The following is a 25914-nucleotide window of genomic DNA, read 5'->3' as shown; positions in this document are numbered from 1 at the left end:
TGACTTTCTAAGTGCATCAGCACATATGGAATAAGGATTTCCTTAGTAATGAAATTTACAGCCATATTATAGTTTATACAAATGTGAAAATGTGTAGCCAACAAGTATAAATGTGTTCCTGGAATAAGGTGACAGCTTCTTCTCTAAAAAGCGTGTCCCAGATTAAAGACATCAGATGCTGCAGTGGGCTTTGGTGAAGCAATGAGACACTATTGCTTTCCTGTCACATATAATTTATAGCCCTCCATTTGCATCTGTTCTTCTCTGCCTCTAATTCCCAACTTTTTTTTATCCCCAAGTCCCAATCAATAGGGACTCATCCGCACTGGCACCCATGAATGTTTGTGCTAGAAAAAAATGTCAGATCTGGGAAGTCAGTATCCACACTCTACAAGCAATCTTCACTTGCTTCAGTGAGGAGGAGGATAGAGGGAGAGATTGAGATAGATAAAGAAGGAGAGAGAGAGAGAGAGAGAGAGAGAGAGAGATTATTAAAGCTGAGGCCAGTTCGAGGCAGTGAAGCTCATCATTGAGGTGAATTGATGTGATTTCATGCTTTGTTTGCAAGATCATTCAGACCAAAGTGCAATGAAGACTTTCCCCCATATCACACCTTCGAGGTAGTGGGACTTTATCATATTTCTAAAGATGGGATCCCATTTGATTGAATCCACTCTCTCTGTGGTAGCTCCCACTCTGCCTCTCACAGCTACTCCATGATTGGCCCTAATACCCCAAGATTGGTTATTTGTGACAGAATCAGTGCATCTATATAGGAAGGCCCCAAAACAACACTAGAGTTTTACACACGCGACGAGTCGCATCAAAGCTTAGCGTAAAGCGATCCAGCCGGCCAACCGCACCTCCGACTCACTGTGTTCTTTTAACTGTCTTTTCGTAGGATAATTCGAACCAAAGTTCAGCAGCCTTTCCATCCATCCTCCGACGGCACAGGAACACCTCTCACCACAGCGGGACACACTATAGGTGAGCCAGCATATATTTTGCATATAAACATAAAAATCATAATGACATCAATTACGCCTGTGACCTAATGTTAATTCATTCTCTTTTAAGGTGATCTTGAGAGCACTCCATATACGTTAACCTATTCCTGTGCTCTTTCAGTGCCCAGCACAGCCTCCCCACCTGTGTCAAGCGCTTCCAATGACCCCGTGGGGTCCTACTCTATTAATGGCATCCTAGGAATCCCTCGCTCCAACGGCGAAAAGAGAAAACGCGATGATGGTAAGAGACTGGATTTCTCTCCATCGCTTTTATTCCCCTTTCACTCCTTTTCTAGGCCTCTCTACAGCCCCCTGTAATTTCCAATTTGTGTGGGGAGATGAAGATGGCATTTTGATAGCACTGGACAAAGCATTTTGTAAAAGAAAAAAAAAAGCGCTCTCAAGTGACTTGTTATGTAGTAAAGCAGATTGGACTATTTCATACAGCCGCTTGATACTATGGTGTTTGCACGGCTGTAGCACATTTTATTTGATGATACAGTAGCTCTGCGCAAACAAGAATATGCCTACATGCTATCATTTGGTCCGAATCATGTGCGTCAGGGATACGGCTTTATGCTTTTTGTAAATAATACAGGTCAACGAAATGAAGACAAAGAAATCAGCAACGTAATTACAAGAGATGCATGAGGAAATGGCAAAAAAATGCGAATGGAAATGCAGAATATGATGCAAAAGCATCCTGACGTGCGATTTGTAATTGACATATTCTGACATTTTAATTTCTTACAATTTCCTGGCTGTGTATTTTTGCTTTTGAAGAACTGACATAGCAGCAAAAAGTGGGCTGCCAACCTGCTCATGCCAACATTCCCTCTCCTTTTCTAAATGAGAGGGCACATACCGCCTAAGGCCTAATGGCTGATCGGCACTTCATACAATCGCCTTTTGAATGCTAGTGAATAAACATCCATGTGGCACCGGGCCGAACGGGAACACAGAAAGTGCTGTAGTCAAAGGGAGTGTGGTTGAAGTGGTTGGAAATGATCTCTTAAAACATTTATCAAAGCAGGGCTACTTGCTTCTTTTATGTTTCCATCTCTTTAGTTCTCTGGAGTGGCAACCACTTGGATGGGAGGAAAATAGGATATTGTAAGTTCCGTTAGCCCACCTTCTCTTTGCTTGCTCAATCACGAGCCACTCGAGTCTGATCAAGTGCTCTGTGAGGGTGTGTGTGAGTGTGTGTGTGTGTGTGTGTGTGCACGTGTACGTGTAGGGTTGTGTGTCGAGGGGAGGGGGATGAGACGGAGCGCACTGACGCTTAATGATATCTTTATGGAGAGAGCTCTGGATCATATATAAACACTGCGAGAAAGCAACTGTGGCAAATCACATTTGCTACAGCATGGCAAGCTTGTGGGGCTTTTCCTCTGTCACTGTCATAGGCCGTTTGCTCCTAAAAACAGAGAAGGGACATAACATAAGCGAGAGGGGATTACCCAGCCAAACGGCGGCGGCGGTAGTTATTCCTAGTTTGATTAGAACTGACACGACGTGAAGAGTGGATGAAGGGCTTGAGTGTAATTGCATCATAAAACACTAGGCGGGAAAACACGAGTTTACTTGCGTGCGCAATATCAAATTTAATACCGCTTCAGCGAGGATTACCTTTCATTATAACGACTAGAGTAAATATTCCCATTGTTGCCAATGTGTTTCCCTCCTCTGGCATGGCAAGACCTTATGCAGGTCTCTCAAGGTGCACCGAGACATTTGTAGGGCATATGTCATGCCGTGCCCCTGATGAAGAGCTCATGGCTGGTAATTTGATACAGTGCCAAATGTCTAAAAAGCTTTGTGTTATTTAAACTTAGCCCTTATTTCACACCGAGACATCAGGGAGGCAGAGCGACAGCCAGTGTATGGTTTCAATTTCATAGCAGCCCAGCAGCCTTGGGCTACCTGAGCCTTATTTGGCTGGGCGCAGACCAATCTTCCCTTCATTAGATGATGACATAACAGAAATATGCTAATCCGATTTTAGGAAGAGCTGCGCAAATGCACTTTGAAACACGTGTGAAATGAGGTTAAAACCAGCCAGTTCCGAGGAGAAAAAGGTCGGTGTAAATGAGTTAGCGTTTGATTTAAAAGATGTAGGCTTCCGCAGTCTTTATATTTGATGATGCTAGTGCCCTTTAAAAAAAAAAGGTCCCCATTACAAGAGTGATATGGAGATAATGTAGTGTGACACGCGTTATGTACACCAGGTCTTTGCAAGAGGAGATTCAGGGACACAGGTGTCATAAGAGTCATTAATCTGTCATTTTCATGTGTTACTGCAAATTAAAAGTAGCGTGTTGCTCGCCGGCTACGGGTGACGTTCGGACCGTCTGAGAGAGGAAGGGAGGGAGGAAGGGAGAGGGAGGTAGGGGTTGGGGGGAGCCTCCCAAGATTAGTTCTTTGGTGGCAATAGCTCCCCGCAAGTTGAACATAGTGACATTTAAGAGAATTTGCAATTCTGCAGAGAAAAGCTATTAATTCACAAATTAGCACCCCCTTCCTCTATCGTGGATGTGCAAGCTATTGAGGAGACAAAAGAAATAGCCTAAAGGGGAAGAGAGAGACACAGCCCTATCTGTGTAAAGATTGGTTTATATGTCTGCAAGCAGTGATACCAATTATGCCAGCACAGAGAATGCGCCTCAACCTTATTGCTGCCTTCACAGGCCCTTCAATCCATTGCCAGATTTATTTGTGTATCTCATTATGGAAAATAGAATGCCTCTCTTGCCAAATGCATTAATGGCAAAAGAGGGAAATTAAGCCTGTTTGGGATTTCTCATTTGTCAAAGTTAATACTTTGTTACAAAATGACACAAATGAATGAACTGAGTTAATTACTAGCGGTGCAGGCCCGAGTCGCATATTTCCGCGCCGTTTCGTTCTCACCTGTCCTTGCGTCTGCTGATTAGCAGGTTGGTGTGACCCAGCTCTCCTCCATCTGTATGAAACCAAACATAACCTACATAGGGAGTAGGCCGATCGCAATAAATTGCGTGCGAAAACACAGACTGACGCTTGAATCAGCTGTGGGAGCTTGCGTTCACATGAAAGAGGGTTGATTTATAAGGCCTAGCGGCGTATTTATTAGACGTTAGTGCGATAAAGAGATTACATCCGTGCCATGGCGGTTCAAGAACGCAAAAGTTTCACTTTATAGCTTGTTTGTTCATCTAAAAGTATGGCTTTGATGGTGAGCGACAACACACTTCAAATCCCCATGCTAAAATAGTTTGGCCCACAGCTAGAATGCTTTAACCTGTGCTTCCATTTCATGGCCTGTGAGATTCTATTGTGTCAATATGGATTCTACTTTAAAAAAGAATAGAAATGAAATACATCCAAACCAAGAAATGGATTGGCCTCAGTCTAAATCGAATAAGAACATCCCACCGATCTCATCATGATGATAGCCTCTGTATGAAAGAGAAAGACCAGATTTGAGAGAGGCTGCAGAGCGTAACCGGCAGAGAAGAAGGTGCCGGGCTCCTTATCAAAGGACACAAAAGGTCTGTGCCCCCGCTCGGCTGATACATCTGCATTCAAGCAGACCCGCCGCCCTGGCCTGGCCGATAGCTCAAACGTGAAAATCTGCAGCGACGAAAACATCTAAGGACAGGGTGGTTCGCTCGAAGAGGAATCATGTCAGAGAAAAGTCAATTATGAACGCTGATGCTGAGAATTAATGGTGCGCCGCATTACGCAGATTTTAAAAGGAAAGAGAGTGAGAGCGAGGGAGATACGCATTCATTAATTGCGTTCCAGAACGCTGCGTCACATGAGGCCGATGTGCTAAATGACGGACCGGGTGTGAGTACAGTAAAGAATGTGTGTTATGGGTGAGAGGAGAAACCCATGCTGACAGCGGTAGCCTGAGAAAAGAAAAAAGGGAAAGGAGAGAAAGCGCAGCTCCTACTGGCAGCCTGCACACTGCTCAGCAACGCTAAATTGAATTAATAAAGCCTTTAAACACGCTGTAACATAACAGGAAATTAACAGCCCCGGTTGTGCTGCTGCTGCTGCCACCTCGCTCTTTCTCTCCCTCCATCTCTCTCTTGTTCTTTCTCCCATTGTCTCATCTTCTTCTGATTTAGTTATGTGCTGTGCAGCCTTGCCGCACCGTAGATTTCATAAATAGGGGTGCCAAGCCTCTTTTTTCTGTTTGCTTCTCCAGTCTATATAATGAGTGCAAACCCACACAAGTTCCTAGTTTTTGAGCAAGTATAAAAAGTTACTTTTTCTTTAGATCATTCAAATTCAAATAGGAACGCTCGACTTCAGACTTAAAGGGACAGTTCACCCAAAACGTTAAATGTTGTTTAAAACCTTTATCCATTAAAACATTTGAAACACATTGAAACAATTCTTCAAAACCTTTTTTATTAGAAGGAAGTTGTAAAATAATGACCGAGGTTTAATTTTTGGGTGAACTAGCCCTATAAGAGTGGATGTGTGATATCAGGTCAAGGGTCACAGGGGTCACGAGACCCTCATTTGCTTTTCAAAAAGCCCTCTCATCCAAGCCAGCCTTATCTGGTGAGATGAAAGCAGGAAGCTCAGCACTGTTCTCTTAAAAGAATGTCACACCTGCCCGGTCAACCCTAAACACACACTTCCTAAAACCTAAAATATATTCACTCACAGTTCATATCACAAATTTAGGGCTTTCCACTTTAAAATATTCAAAAGCGGCATCCACGTACAGACACTGACTACATACAGTGAATCTACTAAAATGACAAGTTCACCATGATAAGCCTTTGACTGTCTCTTGTTCTTAGTTTTATTTGAACTGGACTCTCCAGAGGAGGAAGCCCAGGGGAGGCCTGTTTTATGGACTCTGGTTATCTGATCTGACAGAGCTCTAGTCCCATAGCACCAGAGTGCTAATGCAGTGGGATGTCAAAACAAACACACTCAAGTGTTCCAATGAAATCAATATAGCACGAGCACAGATGTAAACAGGAGCCATATACATAGTCTAGACGGCATCACTGCATTCACATTGAATCTCTGTTAGATGTTCAAAAAATTCCGGTGAGAAGCGGTGATCTAACCTTGATCTAACCTAAATCTCTCCTAACTGTAATGTAACAGAGAGCAGCCCAGCCCCCCACCGCTCAAAACGCAGCTCCGTCCCCTGTGTCAACTAGCGGCCCTGCGCGCTTTGGGCTTTTGAGTATGGGAAACATGCTGCACCGAAGCAAATGACAAACGCCTGCTTATTGATCGCATTTTGCACTTAGACCAGCTGATAGAAAGTAATTAATGACTCTATTTTCTTCTGTACCAAAGAGAACAATTGAGGTTTATACGGCAACAACATTCAGCCTTATAGAAGGCCCCCAAGGGAGCTGTCTATAAAAAATGCCTGTGCTCAGATATGGAATGACTCAGATAATGCGGAGAGAAAAAAACACAACAAAACAACCACAACTGGAATTAATAGGAAGAGAAAAAATGTCACCTCAGTGTAGCTTAAATACACACTCGCGCACACACACACACACACACACACACACACACACACACACACACACACGTAATATCTCCCAGTCTCTTATCAGACCTCTCTGTGGATCTATTTCTCCTGAAAGTCAGTTCATCCTGTGGCCTCAGCCATTGAAAAAAGGTCAAGCTGGCGGGTAGAATGGCAATAAAGCCCCTGAAATGGTACTATCAGTGGAACATGATTGATCAATTGAATTCCATAGCACAGAAAAATGTGGGATTAAGTAGAGTATTATACGCACAATGAGTTGAGGCATGATGTTCATTTCAAGTTCATTTCGCCTCTCTCCTGCCACCAGATCAGGCAATCAATAGGGGCCTTGCATATCATATATCACTACGCTCTCGCCGAGGAGAGAACATAATCTGCTGCAAATTTAGAATGACAGATTTGTAAGGGAGCAAAAAAAGCCCCTCCACCACCAGAGATGCGAGAGGCGGGAGGGCTGCCGAGGTTGCACGAGCGTTTGTCGAGCGTTTGCGGAAGGGCTTCCGGAATAGCAAAATGAGGCGCTAGGGAAAGGAGGCTACCTGCTTCGGCAGGGTGATGAGGTCACGGTCTGAGGGGAAACTGTTCATTTGTTTATAGAGAGCGAGATGGAGGCAAATGCATAAGCTGGCAGTCAAGCTGTGTAATTGTATTCAAGCCGGGACTGGCCTCCCATTTTTCCAGGGAAAAGCAATCTGAATGTGAAAGCAGCATTACATTCTAAAGGAAATTGTGCCTTTTAAATAATAGCTCTCCATTTTCCACCAGCCCACTGACGGGAAAGAGAACAAGGTGGCTCGTGCCTAAAACACATGGCGTTCCCAACAAGTATATGTTTGCTCTGAAGGTAATCCATCAATTACTGCAGGCCTATCAGATGATGACGGTGCTGATGCTGATCTGGGATGGGGGAGGTGTGGGTCCTCTCTCTCCCACTTTGCACCGTCCACATCTTTCCCTCTCTCTCTCTTTCTCTCCCAGCCTCATGTGCTCTATCTTTCCACAGCTATTAGGATCAGTTTGAGGCTAGCGCTGACTGAATTTGAGCTGATATACTCCAATCTTTCATCCAGTGGTGCTGAGAGGTGCACTACAGCACTAGACGTAGCTGTTGTGTGGGGGGCGGGATGGGGTGCCTGTCCTGGGGAGAAACGGGACCATAACGACTGGTACTAGCATGTGGCCTTGTCCCTCTCTCCTCTCATAGATGGTTCAGATGGCTCTGGCCCAAACAGTGATTCTCAGGGTAGTGTGGAGAGTTTACGGAAGCACCTGAGGGCCGATGCCTTCACTCAACAGCAGCTGGAGGCTCTGGATCGGGTGTTTGAGCGGCCGTCATATCCCGACGTCTTCCCTACGTCAGAACACATCAAGCCAGAGCAGGTTAGTAATATTGAGGCAAATGGACGAATACTAACAAACTAATACTTGTGTGAGCGGACAGCAGAGATCATTCGAACCGACAGATGTTTATTTTTCCTAAGATAAACTAGTGAAATCAAGTCACCATACGATTTAATCCCAGACAAATGTTAACTGATGCATCTTGCCCAAGCATCACTAATATATGCATTAAATAGTGTAAGGTGCATTAAAGCCAGATTAATTTAGTTTTTAATAATTACACATCAACATGATACGAATCCACTGATACGAATACGAAAAGTAATTGACAAGTCTCAGGAAAAATTACGCTGTGAAAAACAAAAAAATAAAAACACCAGCTTGTATATACAAGCTCTTATTTAAAGCTTGTGGCTTATTACAGGAGATAAGCTTTATTTACTTTCATTATACTATCAAACAACCAGTGACTATTAATTTTTCCCTTGAAACTCCAAGTAGAGGCCCATAAAGCAAAAGCAGTGGCCTAATTGAGTTCATTTTAATTTCTCTCCGATCGCAGAGAATTACACTGGTGATAAATCAGGGGGACAGCCCTCACCCCTAGTAGAGGGCCTAATTTGCAGCTAATTACAAAACTGATTTCTACTGGAAGATCAATACCAAAACGAATTGGAAATGACTTGCAATCACAAAGAGAAGCCAAGAAGGTATTAAAAAAGGCAAGGAAAGAGGCTAAACGCGAGGGGAAAAACAGCCCTGGAACAGTCCAGAAAAATCACTTTTAATTTAATGTAATATTAATCAGACTACATTCCCATTTATTGGTCCGTTTTTGTGCCCCCTTTTTAACTCTTGAAAGAGCGGACCTATTAGCCATGTCTGGTGTGTGAGGCCGGGCATTAAAAAGCCATTTTGGAAATGCTAAACTCAATGGGCTCACCCCTCCCACACTTCTGCCAGCCATTTGGTCATCCTTTTCAGATGGCTCTTCAGTTGCCCCACGCCCAACTTGCCCCTATCTGCATGATAAAATAGCTGTTGTGCATCTGAGGCCAGACCAAATAGAGAAGAACATCCGCTACTGGCCAACTGAACATTTGTAGCAGACAATTAGAGTTTATCTGGAATAGAGAAGACAAGTCTGGGGTCACAGCATTTCCCATTGGGACACCGGCTCTATTGTAGTGCGCAGATGCACAAACGCACACACACACACAGACGTATACGGACATATGTACGCTCGCACTTTAATACGTGAGGAACAATGGAAGCCGGAAATCTATTCTCATTTGTTGCGTTAGCTACAAAGAAATCTATTTAAAGAAAGTCATTGTACCACAAATTGCCTCAAATGCAGCTTAATCCAACAAACATAAGCGTCAATGTTTTAGCATTTCGAAATAATACTAGAAAGCTGTTTTGGGATTATGTTCGTGTCATCACTTTCTCATCCTAAAGAAAACAATTACAAATAGTCTCGAAACGAGGCCATGTTGGTAATCGAACAAAGCGGACTCGTCTCCTCCCTTGGCTGGTCAGGGGAATGACTGCAGTCAAGCACAAAGAGACAGCTGACACCCCTTCCTTTCAGTCTGTTCCAAATCCTACTCTCTGTCCCGCTCACATCCTTAATGTATGCACACACAGTTCACATTAACTCCACCAAAACCCACATGCACTGACTGAGGGAAATAAAAATAATGTGCAAGTTTAGTAGAACTGCATTTAAGGTGCCCATTTACAAAGCCACAGTAACTGAGCCGCCACTACATTAAATCCCTTAAATCATAAAAAGAAGAGAAATAAAATAACATTCGACTGGCAGCTCATAAGCAGAAAGCTTTCTAATTGGACACCTTAAAAGTGATGCTTGGATCTCAAGATATATCTACTTAAAGTGTCCCCTCCCCTCATTGGCAGGCTAATGAATACTCGCTACCAGCACTGAACCCTGGACTGGACGAAGTCAAGCCCAGTCTGTCAACCAGCGTCAGCTCAGATTTGGGCTCCAGCGTGTCACAGAGCTACCCGGTAGTGACAGGTAAGAACGCTGGATCCACCGTCCCATCTGACCATTAGAATACTGGCAGGATGCTCATATTCTAGTCGTTGTGACTGTTTTATGTGGTAAAGTGAGCTTTTTAAGTTGAGCGGACAGGTGAGAGTGGAATGTGACATGTTGATCTAAAGTGGATGGATTAGTGCTGCCTGCTCTGAGGGTCCGTCTAAGAGAGGAGCGATCGAAACAGACAGCCGCTGTTACTTGCATGCATTCAAAGTGATTATGGAGAATTGTTGGCCAGTGTCACTGTTCAAAAACCTGATGAATTGTTTTACTACCTCACTGAAATGTTTTCCTCAGCTCATAGTTCTTAGAAAGAAATATGGCGGTATACTACGGTTTGGCCTTTAATGTTGCAGCAGGGTTTTTTTCCTTGTGGTATGCGGTGGTTAATGTCAGCCTGGCTAATTGAAATATTGTTTCATTGTTGCGGCTGTTATTACCTCAGAGAAGGTTAAGTTTACTGATAGCCAACTGTCGTGCTGAGATTAATACGCTGAGCTTTTAATAAAATTCACATAATTATGCAGGAGCCATCAAAGCCAATGAGTTCTGTGTGGGCGGAGGACAGGATGATTGAAAATTGCTGTGCCCCCTTCTCAAATGATAGCTGGATAATGTTATGTGAAAAGAAAGGGCTTTTTTCCCCCCTCGGTAATATGTGGGAGGTAGAGTTCCCTCCAGAAAGTTGGGCCTCTGGAGAAGAAAGGTGTGTTTTTGTCCTTTGTATGAAAGCAGTCTCGGTCTAGGGAGCACCCTCATGGCAGGTGGCCTTTCTTGCACCTGGGACGGGACACACTGGGGGTCTTAGTGCAGACCACCTCTTGCTTCTAGTAGGAAACGGCCTTGCTAGAGTTTTTTTTTTTTTTTTAAATGGTGGCTTAGGTTTTTATTGTTGTTAATGATTTCACAACGGTGTTGGTTTATGCATGCATGATGAGAATACTTTCCCCTGGCAACCTAAATTCAGCATGTTCTGAAAAAAACTGAATACAGTTGTAATTACGTTCTAAAGCTTTTTCAGAACATCTAGGCTCAAATGACATTTCTTGAGAGTCTTATATATTAACTGTTCCATGTCGTATTCTAAATGACTTTTGGCAGTAATAACTTCATTTATTAAACAAAAAAAAGCAAGATGCAATAACGTAATGTTATGGTGTACTCGCATGTGATAAACTGGAAATAAGAATAAGGACAGAGTTAAAGGAGGTGCTAAATTACCCTACGCATTTACACTGAGAGCCAATTCTGAATAAATTACTCCCTCTCATTGGATAGAGCTGGAGATTATGCTCATTCCCAGCAATGTTTTCCTGAGCCAATTAAAATTCACGCTGCCATTGATCTTGTTGATTTTATGTCGTGCGATTTGCATAATCTATTAAAGATGAATGATTAATGAACTCTTCATTACAAAACAGAAATTGGAATTTTAAGGGCACTACGAGGCATAGGAGACGTGTTTTTTGTGTTAACTGTTTACCCAATTAGTTTTAGGGGTTACTGCTCTCTACCTAAAGTCCTAAAGGAAAATGCATTTGAAAATAGCTTGTCTATTGGACTAAAATTTATGATGCCGGATGAAATCTAATTAATTTATTTTAAAAAGTGCAGTAAAGTCTATTCCTTTAAATAACTGAATAGATGCATACTTAAAAATATGAATAATATTTTTTAGATAAGTAGTACATAGAACTGTTGAGGGATTCATCTGTGCTGTTGTTTTAAAAGACTTATCAGAGACCATACTTGCCCTTATGCGTCATGCACATTCCACACTTTCATGTATTAACTGTAATAGAGGGGGGAAAAAAACAATAGCATGATTTATTCAAACTGCAGTAAAAGTCTGGATGCTGTCCAGATATGGCCGTTTGCACATACCTTCACAATGAATGACTAGTGCGGATTCTTAAGCGCCGTCCCTGCCGAGCCGTATAATGGAAGTCTTCCTGGTGCCAGTAGGATGGTACCGTGTAAATGGGCACCCCTCCGATCCGCTGAAAACCTGAGCAGGTGCTGAAGGGATCCCCCTTGTTCCAAATCTCTTCGGAGAGAAGGGGGGAGAGGGAGGAAAAAAAACGAACGCTCGGGTCTGAAAGCAACAGAGCTCCATGTCTGAAAAAAAAAAAAAAACAAGCAAGAAAAGTAAGAAAGAAAAGCAGCATACACAGGCAGAGTGAAAGAAAAGACTGCTTTGTGTCGGCTTATGCTGCTGATGAACTCCGGCTGAAATATATCCGCCAGAGAGCCATTTTTTAAGTGTGGCCCGCTATTCTCCAGTGAGCAGCAAACAACACGCTGCCGGCTAGACTGAGGTACCTGATGTGTGGCCCGGTGACAAACTGCCTCTGTCTTGAGTCACCAGAAGCCCCGGCAGGCCCTAGAGCCCAAATTAATGTTTATTTCAGACTCACAATAGCACACTAACCTTTGAGCACACATTTGATAATGAATGACTTTAGGAACTTATATTGTGGATTCGAGCAATTTGGTCACCCAAACATTACTTTGCTGTAATTGATCAGGGTGAAGCGGCCTACTCCGTTTTTCCTGTGACAAAACATTGAAAATTGAGGTCAAAGATTGCACTACTGTTACAAAACATTAAAGTGTCTGCGAATATAAGGAAAGTGACTTTGCTGGAGCTGTTGAGTTTTTCTCTCTCTCTCTTCACCCATGTGAAACCGTGCATTCATGAGAGCGAGAGACAGACGTGGAGAACTCTATAGCTCTTGTTCGTGTTGAGATGTGATGCGCCTCCACATAGACCAGTGTTTATCTTCCATCTCGGTAATCAGGAGGTTGACAGCCTTCCTTTTTGCAGGTCTTGCTTGTTTCCAGGACAATAAGCAACACCACCTCTGATTAGTTTCAGAGTTCAGTGATCTTGAACACTGGGCTTCGGTCAGTGTAGCGAACGCCCTTGTCTGCTTTACAGCGGCAAAGCAGAGGCCGTGAAAACGCGAGGCCTAATTCCTCCGACAGCCTCTCTTCCTTTTCTCCTTTATTGGCCTCTAAGGTTTTTTGTTTTTGAAGTTAGGCTGCTTCTTTTCTGAAATATAGTCATCTAACCTCCTTGTGTCTCTCGATTAAAAAAAAACGTCATGTTTATCCTGCTCCTGCTGTATGAAAATTCGGCTGTTAGTGCCGGACTTGCTTAGGAAAGGAAATTCTGCCATTGATTTGTGTGGGAAAGAGGCCAGTTAAGTTGCCTGATTTTCTGGCGTTAGGTCAGAACGGGTTGTCAGGGTTGCGTCTGACTACAAGGAGGCCTTATCTTAATGAGCGACTCTCCGCACATAGCTCGGTTGTAAAACAACAATAGTTGGGAAACAGCTAATGAGGCTATCATGAAGCTGTGAGAGCCCTCCCCACAGACCATGTTAACAGCAGAGGATGGTAAAGAGGATGAGTGGAGAGAGAGATGAAGACAGAGCTCACATTGATTGCTCGAGCTGCAGTCGCAAACCCGCTAAGATGAAAAATGCCAAAGCTCATCAGCCAAATGATATTACGGCTGGCGATGCAAAGGGGCTGCGTCGCGATTTGCAGGCTTTTTGTTTGGAGATGCGACTCTTACCTCCGAACCTTAGGGAAATTTCTCTGTATTTGAGCTTGATTGATCTGCGAGCCAAGCTGCTGTTTGCTGATGCTATTCTAGAGATATTGTTTCAAAGTGATTTACCTGTTTATATTTGCTCATTTTTAGCTCATTCGATGGATAAATAATTTTAATCAGGTTTGGATAAAAATGTAGCTTTATTTAGATTTAGATAGAAATCTAAAGTTGATAGACGACTGTAAAAGTCTTTGTTATGGAGCAAATTACGTTGCTTTTCATTCTGAGAATAGAAAAAAAAAACAATAAAACCAAAGATTTCTCTTATCTGTTTACACAATAAAATAATATTTTCACTTTTAATCTGTTCTGTTTATAAGTGTGAGTTTGCAGGGCCCAAAACAAACACTTGCCAAGTGGGTAAAATATAGCTGGCAATGTAACTTTCCAAAAATTCAAAAACGTATTGTATTTATGAAATTGTTAAGTACGGAAAACTACAATATTACAATATGACTGATTCAAATCTACTAAAGATAAAATCAACACAAATTTTTCTACATTCTATTTAATTTATGTTGAAAGTTCTAAATTTGTAGAGATATATTCCTGGCACCAAGCCACAAAAAGGAATGACATGTTTTTGTGTGAAATAATTCTTTTTTCATAGTAAAAAAAGAAAAAGAAATATTCACTATAGTTTTGAAAATGGTAATAAAATTTGACAAGAACTTTGATAGAAAGGTATGTAATGGATTACAATCAACCAAAAATTCAGACAACTGTTAGTATGGCAATCTTTACAACTATCAATACTTTGTTGAGCAATCACCAAGCAATGCTTAATTTTGTTCAGTCTGTGGTGTAAAAAGTCGTATTAACAATTAAAGAAAAAACACTTGGTCAAACTTGGTCAGGTCAAAGTGTCTGAATAATTTTTGGTCCCAATGTTTATCATTTTTACTGGTAGTCCACTGTATAAAGAATTTTGGGTAAAATATGGGTGTAATTTGGATATAATTTGGGTGTCCTGTACCCACTAGTAACAAAATATCAAAATTATATCTGGTGTCTGAATAATTTTTGGTTTGACTGAAGTTTTACAGAAATATTGCAAAATACCTTTTATAATATAAAATATAGCAGCACATACGTGTGGCAAAAGTTTTAAAGCATCTTTGATGTAATTATTTGTGGATCGGTGTTCGCACATAAAAGCCTCACACAGCACAAGTGCGAAGTAATGTTTCTTGGCTTTCCATGACCAAATCCCCTCGTGCGTGTAGAAATGTTGTTTTCTGAGCGTGTGCCTCTGGAGGCTCTGTTAAAACTCCTGAACACACCCGAGGAACTGAGTCAGAACACCGCGGCAGTCTTAACTTCACATAAATCCTTCTTTTCCTCCTAAATGCAATGTAGCATCACAACAACACCAAACACTGTCAGCCAAACTTCATTTCCCTTTTCTTTTACTGCTTCCATTCAGTACTTCCATCTGTCATGATTCATCTTTGTTTTTGTTTTTTGTTTTGTTGCTGAGTGCGAGCGATTGAGCATTGTCTGATTGTGTGTGTGTGGCTTTTTTTGTTGTTTTTCTCCACCTGGCAGAGTCACATTCATCCTTGGTGTGCGTTAAGCAGGAGCCGCATGAGGCTTCCCTGGCTCCTTTCACCCCTTCCTCACTGGCAGTCTCGGGCCTAGCGGAACTGTTGCCCCTCCAGCCCAGCGTGTCAGTAGATGCCTCCACCCCCTGCTACGGTGCCTATGCCCATCATGCCCCCAGCTACAGCCAGTATGCAAGCCAGCCTATTATAGCAGGTACAGCCATATAAAAAGTAAATAAAATAAAATAATAATAATACAAAAGTAAGTTTAGAAAACGTACCTTGCGCTGGTAAAGGGAGGGAGCAGCAATGGCATTCCAAGGTCATTTGGTGCCCTACACAAAATAAGACATTACAAAAGGAACGGAAAATTAGTTTTTTTTCCCCCCATTATTTTCTTAATAACTAATTTTTCATTTGTGTTACACTACTGTTCAAACGTTTGGGGTCAGTTAGATTTTTTTTTAAAGCAATTAATACTTTTAATGAGTAAGTATGCATAAAATCGATTAAATGTGACAGTAAAGTATTCTACATTATTGTATAGTAGAAAAAGATGCACTACTAGTCAAAAGTTTTTGAACAGTACGGTTTATGTTTTTTAAAGAAGCCTCTTCTGCTCACCAAGCCTACATTTATTTGATCCAAAGTACAGCAAAAACAGTAAAATTCTGAAATATTTTTACCATTTAAAATAACTTTTTTCTCATGTATTCCTGTGATCAAAGCTAAATTTTAAGCATCATGACTCCTGTCTTCAGTGTCACATGATCCTTCAGACATCATTTTAATATGCTGATTTGCTGTTCATTATTATTATTATCAATATTTAAAACAGTTGAGTACATTTAATTCTTTGATGAATAGAAAGATCAGCATTTATCTGAAATAAAAAGCTTTTTCAGCATTATACACTATACCATTTAAAAGCCATTATACCATTTTGAGTCAGTGTAATTTTTTTTTAGATTTCTATTTCAGATAAATGCTGTACTTCTACGTTTATTCAATAAAGAAACCTGAAAAAATTCTACTCAGATGTTTTCAACATAACAACAATAAATGTTTTTTGAGCAGCAGATCAGAATATTAGTATAATTTCTGAAAGATCATGTGCCTTGAGTGATGATGCTAAAAATTCAGCTTTGAAATCACAGAAATAAATTACATTTTAAAATATACTCAAATAGAAAACAGTTATTTTAAAAAGTGTTTTTGCTGTACTTTGGATCAAATAAATAAAGGTAATTTACAAAATACATTAAAATAGAAATTTAAATATTGTAATAATATTATACTGTGAATGTTTTTTTTTTTTTTTAATCGTACTGACCCAAAACTTAGAAAGGTATGGTATATACTACTTTTTTTAAAGATGCAAATATTTTTTTTTAAATGGCATTTAAAATATAATTTACTATATAATTTTATCTATTGGGGCACATTCCATGTCGGTTTTGGAGACGGCTACTGTCCTGTACTGCTATGAAAAGTATTGTTAGTTCTTCTCTAGCACTTCTAGTACTAGAGTAAAAGTCCTTGTTATGGAGCAAATTACGTTGCTTTTCATTCTGAGAATAGAAAAAAACACAATAAAACCAAAGATTTCTCTTATCTGTTTACACAATAAAATAATATTTTCACTTTTAATCTGTTCTGTTTATAAGTGTGAGTTTGCAGGGCCCAAAACAAACACTTGCCAAGTGGGTAAAATATAGCTGGCAATGTAACCTTCCAAAAATTCAAAAACGTATTGTATTTATGAAATTGTTAAGTACGGAAAACTACAATATTACAATATGACTGATTCAAATCTACTAAAGATAAAATCAACACAAATTTTTCTACATTCTATTTAATTTATGTTGAAAGTTCTAAATTTGTAGAGATATATTCCTGGCACCAAGCCACAAAAAGGAATGACATGTTTTTGTGTGAAATAATTCTTTTTTCATAGTAAAAAAAAAAAAAAAGAAATATTCACTATAGTTTTGAAAATGGTAATAAAATTTGACAAGAACTTTGATAGAAAGGTATGTAATGGATTACAATCAACCAAAAATTCAGACAACTGTTAGTATGGCAATCTTTACAACTATCAATACTTTGTTGAGCAATCACCAAGCAATGCTTAATTTTGTTCAGTCTGTGGTGTAAAAAGTCGTATTGACAATTAAAGAAAAAACACTTAAGCAAAACTTGGTCAGGTCAAAGTGTCTGAATAATTTTTCTAGTATTTTTATTTATGCATATGATTAAAAACCACTGCATTAGTATTTCTAACATGGCTGGTAATGTGTGCGTGGGATTGTGTGTCAACTTGATGGTAATTTGCACTTTGTTCCCATTATTTAAACCAAAAACACAATGTCATACAGATTTTTACATTTCTTACCATCCTAGTGTGCCACTTTGACTGGCAGCTCTCTTATTAGTAACTGTACTGGGGTTAGGCCCCCCCTCCAACCCTCACTGGTCCCCTTTCAAACAATGATGCGGGACCTCGCGAGGGCCCATTCGGGACTGACGAAGGCCTACGTGCTGTACATCCAGCAAGATCGCGAGCCGTCACCTCCAATTACAGAGCTGAATATGGAGGCAGTGTGCGCTCTGCACTCTCGTGATGTTCTGGGCTTTTTAGCAGCAGCGATGCCACCAGCAGGCCGAGGGCATTCTGTGCTTCTCTCTGTTGAGCAGTTTAAAATACTTCAGTCAAAACAGGCCAGCAGCGCCACTCTGTGTAATAAAGGAAGTTAAAAGACCGAGTGACCTAGAAGAGGAAAAAAAACTTGAGTTGTTTTTAGCTTCTGCAGGCTCATCAGTTTTTCCAAGTTGTGAATTTAATGAGAGGTGATCATTACCTAGTGTATGTTTGGCATGTGGGATTTCGAGTTATTTGTCTAGAATAAAAAAAGCTACAGCTGACTTCAGTTTCCTCCTTCAGTTTTCAGAGGAAAAGGTTACAGGGTTGTGTTTTTAAGGAGTATTTTTATTATTGATGTGCATGGTGTAACACTTCATGTAGTTCAATGCATAGAGTGCTTTTCTACTTTATTCTGTCATAATTTTGAATGCCCCAAAATATGTGGAGTTTACTGTGTCTTTTTTTTTTTTTTTTACAGAAAATATACATTTTAAAAAATTGTATTTAGTGGTATTAATCTAAAAATATTAAATTCTGCCTGATTTAGTTTTTTTCGTACAATTATTATTATTATTTATTAATATTATTATTTGAAAGATTTTAGGATAACCTACGGAGCCCCTAAGGGGACGTGGAGCAAAAATTAAATAAAGTTTAGTTTCGCGTGCTCACGTGAAACTATCGCGTGCGCACGTGAAAGTTTCACGTGAGCACATGAAACTAAACTTTAAAAAAAATTCTGTACATGAAGGTTTTCGCGTGAGCACATGAAAGTTTCAAGTGAGCACATGAAACTAAACTTTAGATTTTTTTTACTCTGACGTCCCCTTAGGGGCTCCGTAATAACCATATATCAAGTACCCATTTAATTTTTTTTTTTTTTTTTTTGTGGAGTTGCCCTTACAAACTTTGACTTTCTTTGCAGGTCGAGACATGGCGAGCACAACCCTACCAGGATACCCACCTCACGTTCCCCCCACTGGGCAGGGCAGCTACCCCACCTCTACACTTGCTGGAATGGTCCCTGGTAAGTGTAATTACTATTTTTACGAGGACGTTAATTTTAAGAGAGCTCGTAATATTTTCAGCGAGCGTTCCTTGGCAATTGATCATCTTCAGGAAACCTGAGGTCATGCAAAGCCAACTTGAATTTGCACCGCTGCACTTGGAAAATAAAAAAGTGATTTGATAACAGTTTTGCATTATAAATATTCAATTATCATTGGCCCAAAAAGCTTCCTTTCCTGTTTGAATATATTAGCGTAGAATGCCAGGTAACATTTTAAGAATGAGAAAGAGAAGTGACACAAGCATATTGCCCATGACATTTGTGGTGATGCTAATGTTTATTAAACAGGATAATATTAATGAGGAGCATAATATTAATGAGAGAAAGATTAATGAGGAGCCCGGATGGCTACGAAGACAACAGCGGGCAGTGTGAATCTCGATCCGGACTCGTCAATAACCCGAGAAGGAGCCTCAGCTTATCGGCCGCCGAGAGGAAAATTAGCGCCTCTCAATAAGTGATCAGGGACATAAGTGCGGGATATAGGACAGTTCCTCTCAGTTCCACTCGGGTTCCAAAGCTCATTACGCCCCTCCCTCGCTCTCCCCGACCGTTCGACGCTCTCACAGGCCATCGATAAACACGGCTTTCTCCACCCTTGCCTCCAGTGCTGCAGAGCGTATCTCTTTTCCCCTCTACTTAACCTGCAGTTCAGGTTCACAGCAAACAGTTAAGGGTCACAAAACAGCGGGCGGGAAGGCCTGTAAATATTTAAATCACTATCTCTCAGAGGGACCCGACTTGAGTTTCACTGCCAGGACAGGATGCAATCTGGCAGCAAGACCAGTCAGTGCCCTCTCCCCAAACAGCGCAAACACACACATACGTATGCAAACGGACAGCCTCTGAGAGGCGGCGCAGAGAAGTTGGAAGTGTAAATGCAATTGTACGTGGAGCCGGGGGATAACATCAGTGCTCACAAAGTCCGAGCACAAACATGCGGTATGCGAAAATTGGAAAACAAATATTTTACATCAGACACAGAGAGGGATTCTTCGCTCGGTCACCGTTGAGTGCCTCAGATAGATTCAAGTCTGTCTTGGGCTTCCACGGCCCACAAACATGAATAGTTCGCAGGGGCAAATTTAATTCAGTGACAGGATTCATTTGCTGGGCAAACATATCTTTACAGGTACATCAAATATGTTTTCATCAAAGATTCATTTTCATTGGTCACACAGGCTGAGAAATCCTCTTAAATCCTAGAGCCATGGGTTTTGTGTGCACTTCCATTCATCTGGCCCTCGAATGACTAAGATTTAGTGACAGACCCCAAACACTGTTAAAGCAAAAGCCATTCCTCACCAGCTTCATATAAAACCCAGCCTTTATTGTCTCATAAAAGAAAGAAACGTGGGGGACCAACAGCATTGCTCACTGACATGGACAGGGCCGCTTCCTGAAAGTCGAATTCGGCCGTGTAAAAAGGGCCGAGCACCAATCCATTTGGGAGGTTTTTTGAAGCCGGGCTTTGGTGCGGCCAAAGAATAGAGAATCTTAAGAGCGCAACAGCAGAATCAAAGAAAGGAAACTTCAAAACCCAGCTCAGGATTAATGTAACAAATTCAGCCAAAATGGCCGAGCACCAGGGCGTAGGAAAGAGGACAGGGCGAGCCATCTGCTAGCTAGCGCTGTGAAACAATGCCAGTTCCTTTAGTTCTGACGTGCTGAACTAATGCGATGCAATATTTCAAGCATAGCATTACTTTAATTCAGTACAAGTTAAGCTCAATCGACAGCATTTGTCAATGTTGATGACCTTAAAAATTCATTTCTTACTCATCCCTCCTTTGAATTTCAGTTACACTGTATTTTTTTGTAAAAGTTGTTAAAAAACAACCTGAAGTAGATTTTATTTAGGTCTTTCTACTTAGTAATTACACATTTAATTTGGGTTCTTTCAAATTATTTGTAAAAATTTACTAGAAATTTGATTAGAAACTGATTAAAAGTCAATCCTACATTTTTTCAGTGTACAGTGAGGCTCTTTAAAGAGGAAAATCTGTAAACATTAATAGCGTTTCAGTTGTATAGCCACAAAATGGAAACAATAAGCATGTTAACATGATTTTAGTGTTAAAGATATGTGTGTAAAGATTTAACTGATTTTACAACTTCATTGTCATCACAACATCATAAATGCAAAAAAAACCTAAATAAATAAAATTTAAAAAATCTAAAAAATAAAAATAGGTCCCACGTTATATTAGGTGGCATTAACTATTATGTACTTGGATCAAAAAATAAGTACAATGTATTGCATTGCAAAACACTTTTGCTGCTATTGAGGTGGGATACGGATAAGGTTAGGGACAGGTGGTATGGGTAGGTTTAACGGTTGGTTAAGGTGTAAAGAATGGGTCAACAATGTAATTATAAATGTAATTGCATGCATGGATTTTTAAAAAAATAAGTACAATGTAAAAACATGTATGTACACAGTTAGTGCATTGTATCAAATGATTAATTTCAATTGTAAGAACATAGTAGTTAAGGCCACCTAATATAAGATGGGACCAAAATGAAATAAAATGTAAAAACAAAAGATTATTTGAAAAGCTTTACAGATACAATACAAATTCAAATTCTTCAAAATTGGCTTTAAACATATTTACTCATTTAAAGTTCATCATAACCTATTTTTTTTTATTTTTTGAGGGACGAGTCCAAATAATTTTTTTGTGGTGATCAACTTTATTGCACAAATGCTGACAGTTGAGCTTAATTTCTTCTGAACTCATGAATATGCCTTTAGGATGCACAATTTGCTTTATTGCTAACCTGTCATTTGTCTTTGATTTCAGGAAGCGACTTTTCAGGAAATCCCTACTCTCACCCACAGTACACAACTTACAATGAAGCTTGGCGGTTCAGCAACCCCGCGTTATTAAGTGAGTATTAACCCTTTTTGCTTATCCCTTATGGGATTAGTCGCTTTAAAGTGGGATTAATATAATCACATTTTACAATGACATTATTTGCATACAGCTTTACTAAACTAGCTACAGTTTTATTTCTCTTTTTGATTAGCGAGGTCATAACACGCTGCATCTCTAAATTAAGACGCGCATAAGCCCCTCGCAAGTGTTTTTGCGCGTGCCGAGGTTTCCGAACGTAATAGAATAGTCTGATTGTGTTTTGCATAAGCAAAATGATTAGGAGTTTGCTGTGGTTTTCAAACGCTCCGCTCTTCTGTTAACTTCCAGGTTCCCCTTATTATTATAGTGCCGCATCCCGGGGCTCCGCCCCTCCCACTGCTGCCACTGCCTATGACCGCCACTAGTTACCATGGCAACCCAATCAAACTGCAGGACCATGGCCGCGGCCTCCATATCGTACCAGTCTGAATGGCGTTAAGGTCAGAGGGATTGAAGATGGCTACGCGATCTTCAGTTTCATGGGGCCAAGATCGGATTAGGAGGGTCAAGCAACAGCGGGTCCCCCCCCAGACATCGACTATACCCCCCCTCACGCAACATCAACACTAAGGCTCTCATTCTCTAAATCACTGAACAATGACTGAACTATTTCCTGAAAAGACTTTGAAAGATTCTACAAAAATATATATATTATACGAGATATAAACCAAGACGAACCGTGTGAAGAAATACGAAGTAACAATTGATGTGTTGTTGTTTTTTTGTTTTGTTCTCTCTTTAAATCAATCAATACATTCCTTTACATACTGTATTTAGCATCACTAACAGATCAAACACACACACACACACACACACAAGGTTGCCTGAGGCCTTCAACGTAATTTGCCCACGTCCTACACCATTTCACTAGTGTCTTACCTCTCACGGACAGAACAGCGACGTCTCAGCCGAGCAGACAACTGCAGTATTGCTCCATTTTCTGTCAAACAGACAAGTGTAACAGTCTTAGAAGCCATCTTGGACTCGTGGTATGAAATTACCAACATGATTTAACATTTTCTGTGATACACAATCAAAACGGGGGAAAAGAAAATCGAGAAAAAAAAAGAAAAAAGAAAAAACAGGTCAGACACTGAAGAAGAAGTTAACTGTTGCTGTATATGACCTAAAAAGAAAACCGTATATTAAATTATTGTTTTGGTTTAGCTGATGGTTTGTGTGCGTGTGTGCATTTGTGTGTCATACCTTTTCGGGATACTCCATTTTATCATGTGTAATCTCCAATTATCATGATCGGTGCCGCTCTTTTCTCGTTTGCACTATTTTGCATTACTGGATTTATAAGTACAATGAATTGCAAGTATCTTCTATGTTCTATTTAAGCAAAAAGTTCAACTCGAATTGACAAAAGTAACAGCAGCACTGGACAAGAATACACTTGCTATGAAACTAGTACATGCCTTTTTTGTCCTTCGGTGTCCTCAAAAGAACCATTTTTGTATCGTGTAACTGAGACAGAACGGCTCTGGCTGGCTCAGTACCAAAGTAATCATTAGCAGTCAATTGTACAACAAGTTCAACAAATGCCTTACAGCTTTTTTAATTTCATTTTTTTTATGGTTTGGCTATGGTCCTGAGAGGTAGACATGCATGTAACCCTTCTGTGTGGATGAACAAACGTTTCTCCAAATGTGGGACACTGAGGATAGAAGTGGAAACGGTCCATACATACGCTCCTGGAAATGTAAAGTGAATGTACTTTATACCACGTTTGCCAAAGACTTAGTTTGATATTTAATATTTTATTTGCTGTATCTGTCAATAAAACAGTATTATGTTTTAATAGTAGTCAATACTGATTGTATGTGGTAATGTTGAACAAAAAGGAAAAGATCCATCATAGCCCCAACAGCGATGTACACAAAAAAAAGGTGAATTCTGTTACTCAAAGGTATGTCATTTGCAACAAACTGCTGCTTTGTAGAATGATTTGTGTATAATGTGAAAACAATTCTTCTATGTATATAAGATCACCTACATTTCACCATTGCAGTATCGTACTAATTTACTGATTCCATTTGTAGATATGAGAACTGAAAGAAAAAGAAAAAAAAAAAAAGATTGACATTACATTTGTGTCTTCAATGTGTTGTGCTTTGCAGAGACGCACAACAAACAGTTTGAAACCCGTCCTGCGTCGGTGGCTGGGTTTCAGATGCTATCACCACATGTGCGGCTGTTTGTATGTTTTGTTTTGTTTCACTTTTACTTAACTTGTTCATACTGTTTAAGTCTCTATGCAAATCAAGTAAAATGGTATTCTGTATTCTCCTTTACTACTGCGTTCAATTTTACCCTTCATTTTAAATGAGCCCTAAATCCTCTATAGAGGATAAGCCTGTAGAAATGAACAAATACATTTCACATGTCTGGTTTTGTGGATTGTTTTGTACTTCGAGCCTTCCTGTACAATTCAACACTTCAGTAATCTGAAGCTTTTTGCCAATATTAAGTTATTTTACTACAGGAGCAGATTAATCAAAGATTCATAGCATGCAAAGGGAAAAAGTCAATATAACTATACATAAATGTACACACAGGACAAGTTCTAATTCACACAATACAAAAATTAAATTAGAGTCTTTTTTATATTCTTTCAGCTACTAAGTTAAACTACTGTCCCGTTTAGAATGAAGAGATTGTTACCCACTCATTGCAATCCACTTTGTTTGTGGCTTTTGGAAACGTGTTCTTGACAGAATTCATTTTAAAACAAGCCAACAGCAGCAGAGCAGAAACAGAGACAATTCTCCTCTCCTTTCATTTAAACAATGCAAAATACTGTGTGTGTCACAAACATAATGTTATGGGCAAAAAAAGAGTTATAAAAATATGTAACAAAAAGCAACATGGCCTCAGCCATTACCTTTATTCCACCTCTGTCCAGTTCTTTTTTTTTTTTTTTTTGTGCATATGAGAAATAAATTTTTTGTATGTCAGCCTGTGACCGTAGTAGTGGTTATTAACCCTTTCATGAAAAAGTCATTCAGAGTTCAAGGATATGCTGAGCTGTAAAGCATTTAGTGTGTAGTAACACTATGAATGTATTATGTTTGTCAGTGTAGAGCAAATACGATTACACATTGACACATTGAGGCTAGAAAACAGGAAATTAAAACTATTTAAAATAAGATAAAAGATAAAAACAATTATTTAATTAAATATAATACAATATCAACACACATTATCAATTAATACGATTAAAAAAAGTGCGTATATACAATTAAAATAATATTACAATTGATATTGTATATAACAAAATACAAGATAGGTATACTTTTTACCATTTTCTAATACTGTATGTGCATCATTTTAACAGATATATGACAAAATCATATATATTTTTATATCATATAAATATTTATATTTTTTTAAAAACCTACATATGCCTAAAAAAAAAACAAGTTTTTTTTATATTGAAATGACATACATGTATATATAACATAAACATACACACTGATTTTCATCCCAATGAAAAAAAAGGACTCAAGAGGATGTTTAAGGCAGAGAGAAACAGCGGGAAGCAAACATAAAAGTTGAACCGGGGAAAAATGAGTGGAAAGAGAGTCTTAGCGAGAGTGAAATTGTAAGCAAGGAAAAGTGGAGGAACGGAAGCAGAGAGAAGGAGTCACAGTGAGGGTGTAAAACAGAGTGTGGACTATTTAATGATGCATTGGGTTCCCTCCGCAGCTGACTGCTGCCTGCAGCAGCTCTCCTCCTGCCCGAGCAGACAATCCTACCCTGCTGTAATTCAATTTTTCTGCCTATTGTTTATTTCATAGCTCCCCTGTGAAGCATCAAAAGCTGCTGTTCTGTCAGCCTCTTACTGTCGTATATGTTTGTCATTCAGCCCTTGTTAAAATAACGAAAAAAGGCCTGCCTCTGTTCTTCCCCCAGCTGAGAATTCCCAGTGGTAAAATTATTCCATTTAGATGGAAACTTTTTTGTCACTCCCCTGTCTAAATTGGCATATCTGCTTCTTTTGCTGGAACCAATAAACTGTGAACCCGGATGCATCTGTCAATCAGGCTCATCTTTACTTTAGCATGCCAGATGACAACAGGGGAGATGGGAAAAAAAGCAGCAGAATGGAATCAGCTGATTGGCTCTCATCAGCAAGGCATTACAAAAAGCACCTGTCATCCTCTCGGCTCCT

At 39.9% G+C, this 25914-nt stretch overlaps 1 protein-coding gene across 1 annotated transcript in view; it reads left to right on the top strand.

The window, feature by feature from the left end:
• pax2a (paired box 2a) overlaps positions 1-24678 on the top strand; it is a 25761-nt gene extending 1083 nt beyond the window's left edge. Inside the window, exons 2-9 of the mRNA XM_073834625.1 lie at positions 902-987; positions 1129-1248; positions 2076-2120; positions 7736-7911; positions 9796-9916; positions 18676-18777; positions 21624-21710; positions 22026-24678. Of these exons, the coding sequence (XP_073690726.1) occupies positions 902-987; positions 1129-1248; positions 2076-2120; positions 7736-7911; positions 9796-9916; positions 18676-18777; positions 21624-21710; positions 22026-22102 (814 nt within the window). The 3' untranslated portion in view covers positions 22103-24678. The remainder of the gene's footprint in view (positions 1-901; positions 988-1128; positions 1249-2075; positions 2121-7735; positions 7912-9795; positions 9917-18675; positions 18778-21623; positions 21711-22025) is intronic.
• Positions 24679-25914: the final 1236 nt, after the last annotated feature.

This window comes from Garra rufa, chromosome 2 (genome assembly GCF_049309525.1).
Source record: "Garra rufa chromosome 2, GarRuf1.0, whole genome shotgun sequence".
Taxonomy (NCBI): domain Eukaryota; kingdom Metazoa; phylum Chordata; class Actinopteri; order Cypriniformes; family Cyprinidae; genus Garra; species Garra rufa.
The sequence above is the reverse complement of the archived record's forward strand: the minus strand, read 5'-3'. Positions and strand labels throughout refer to the sequence as shown.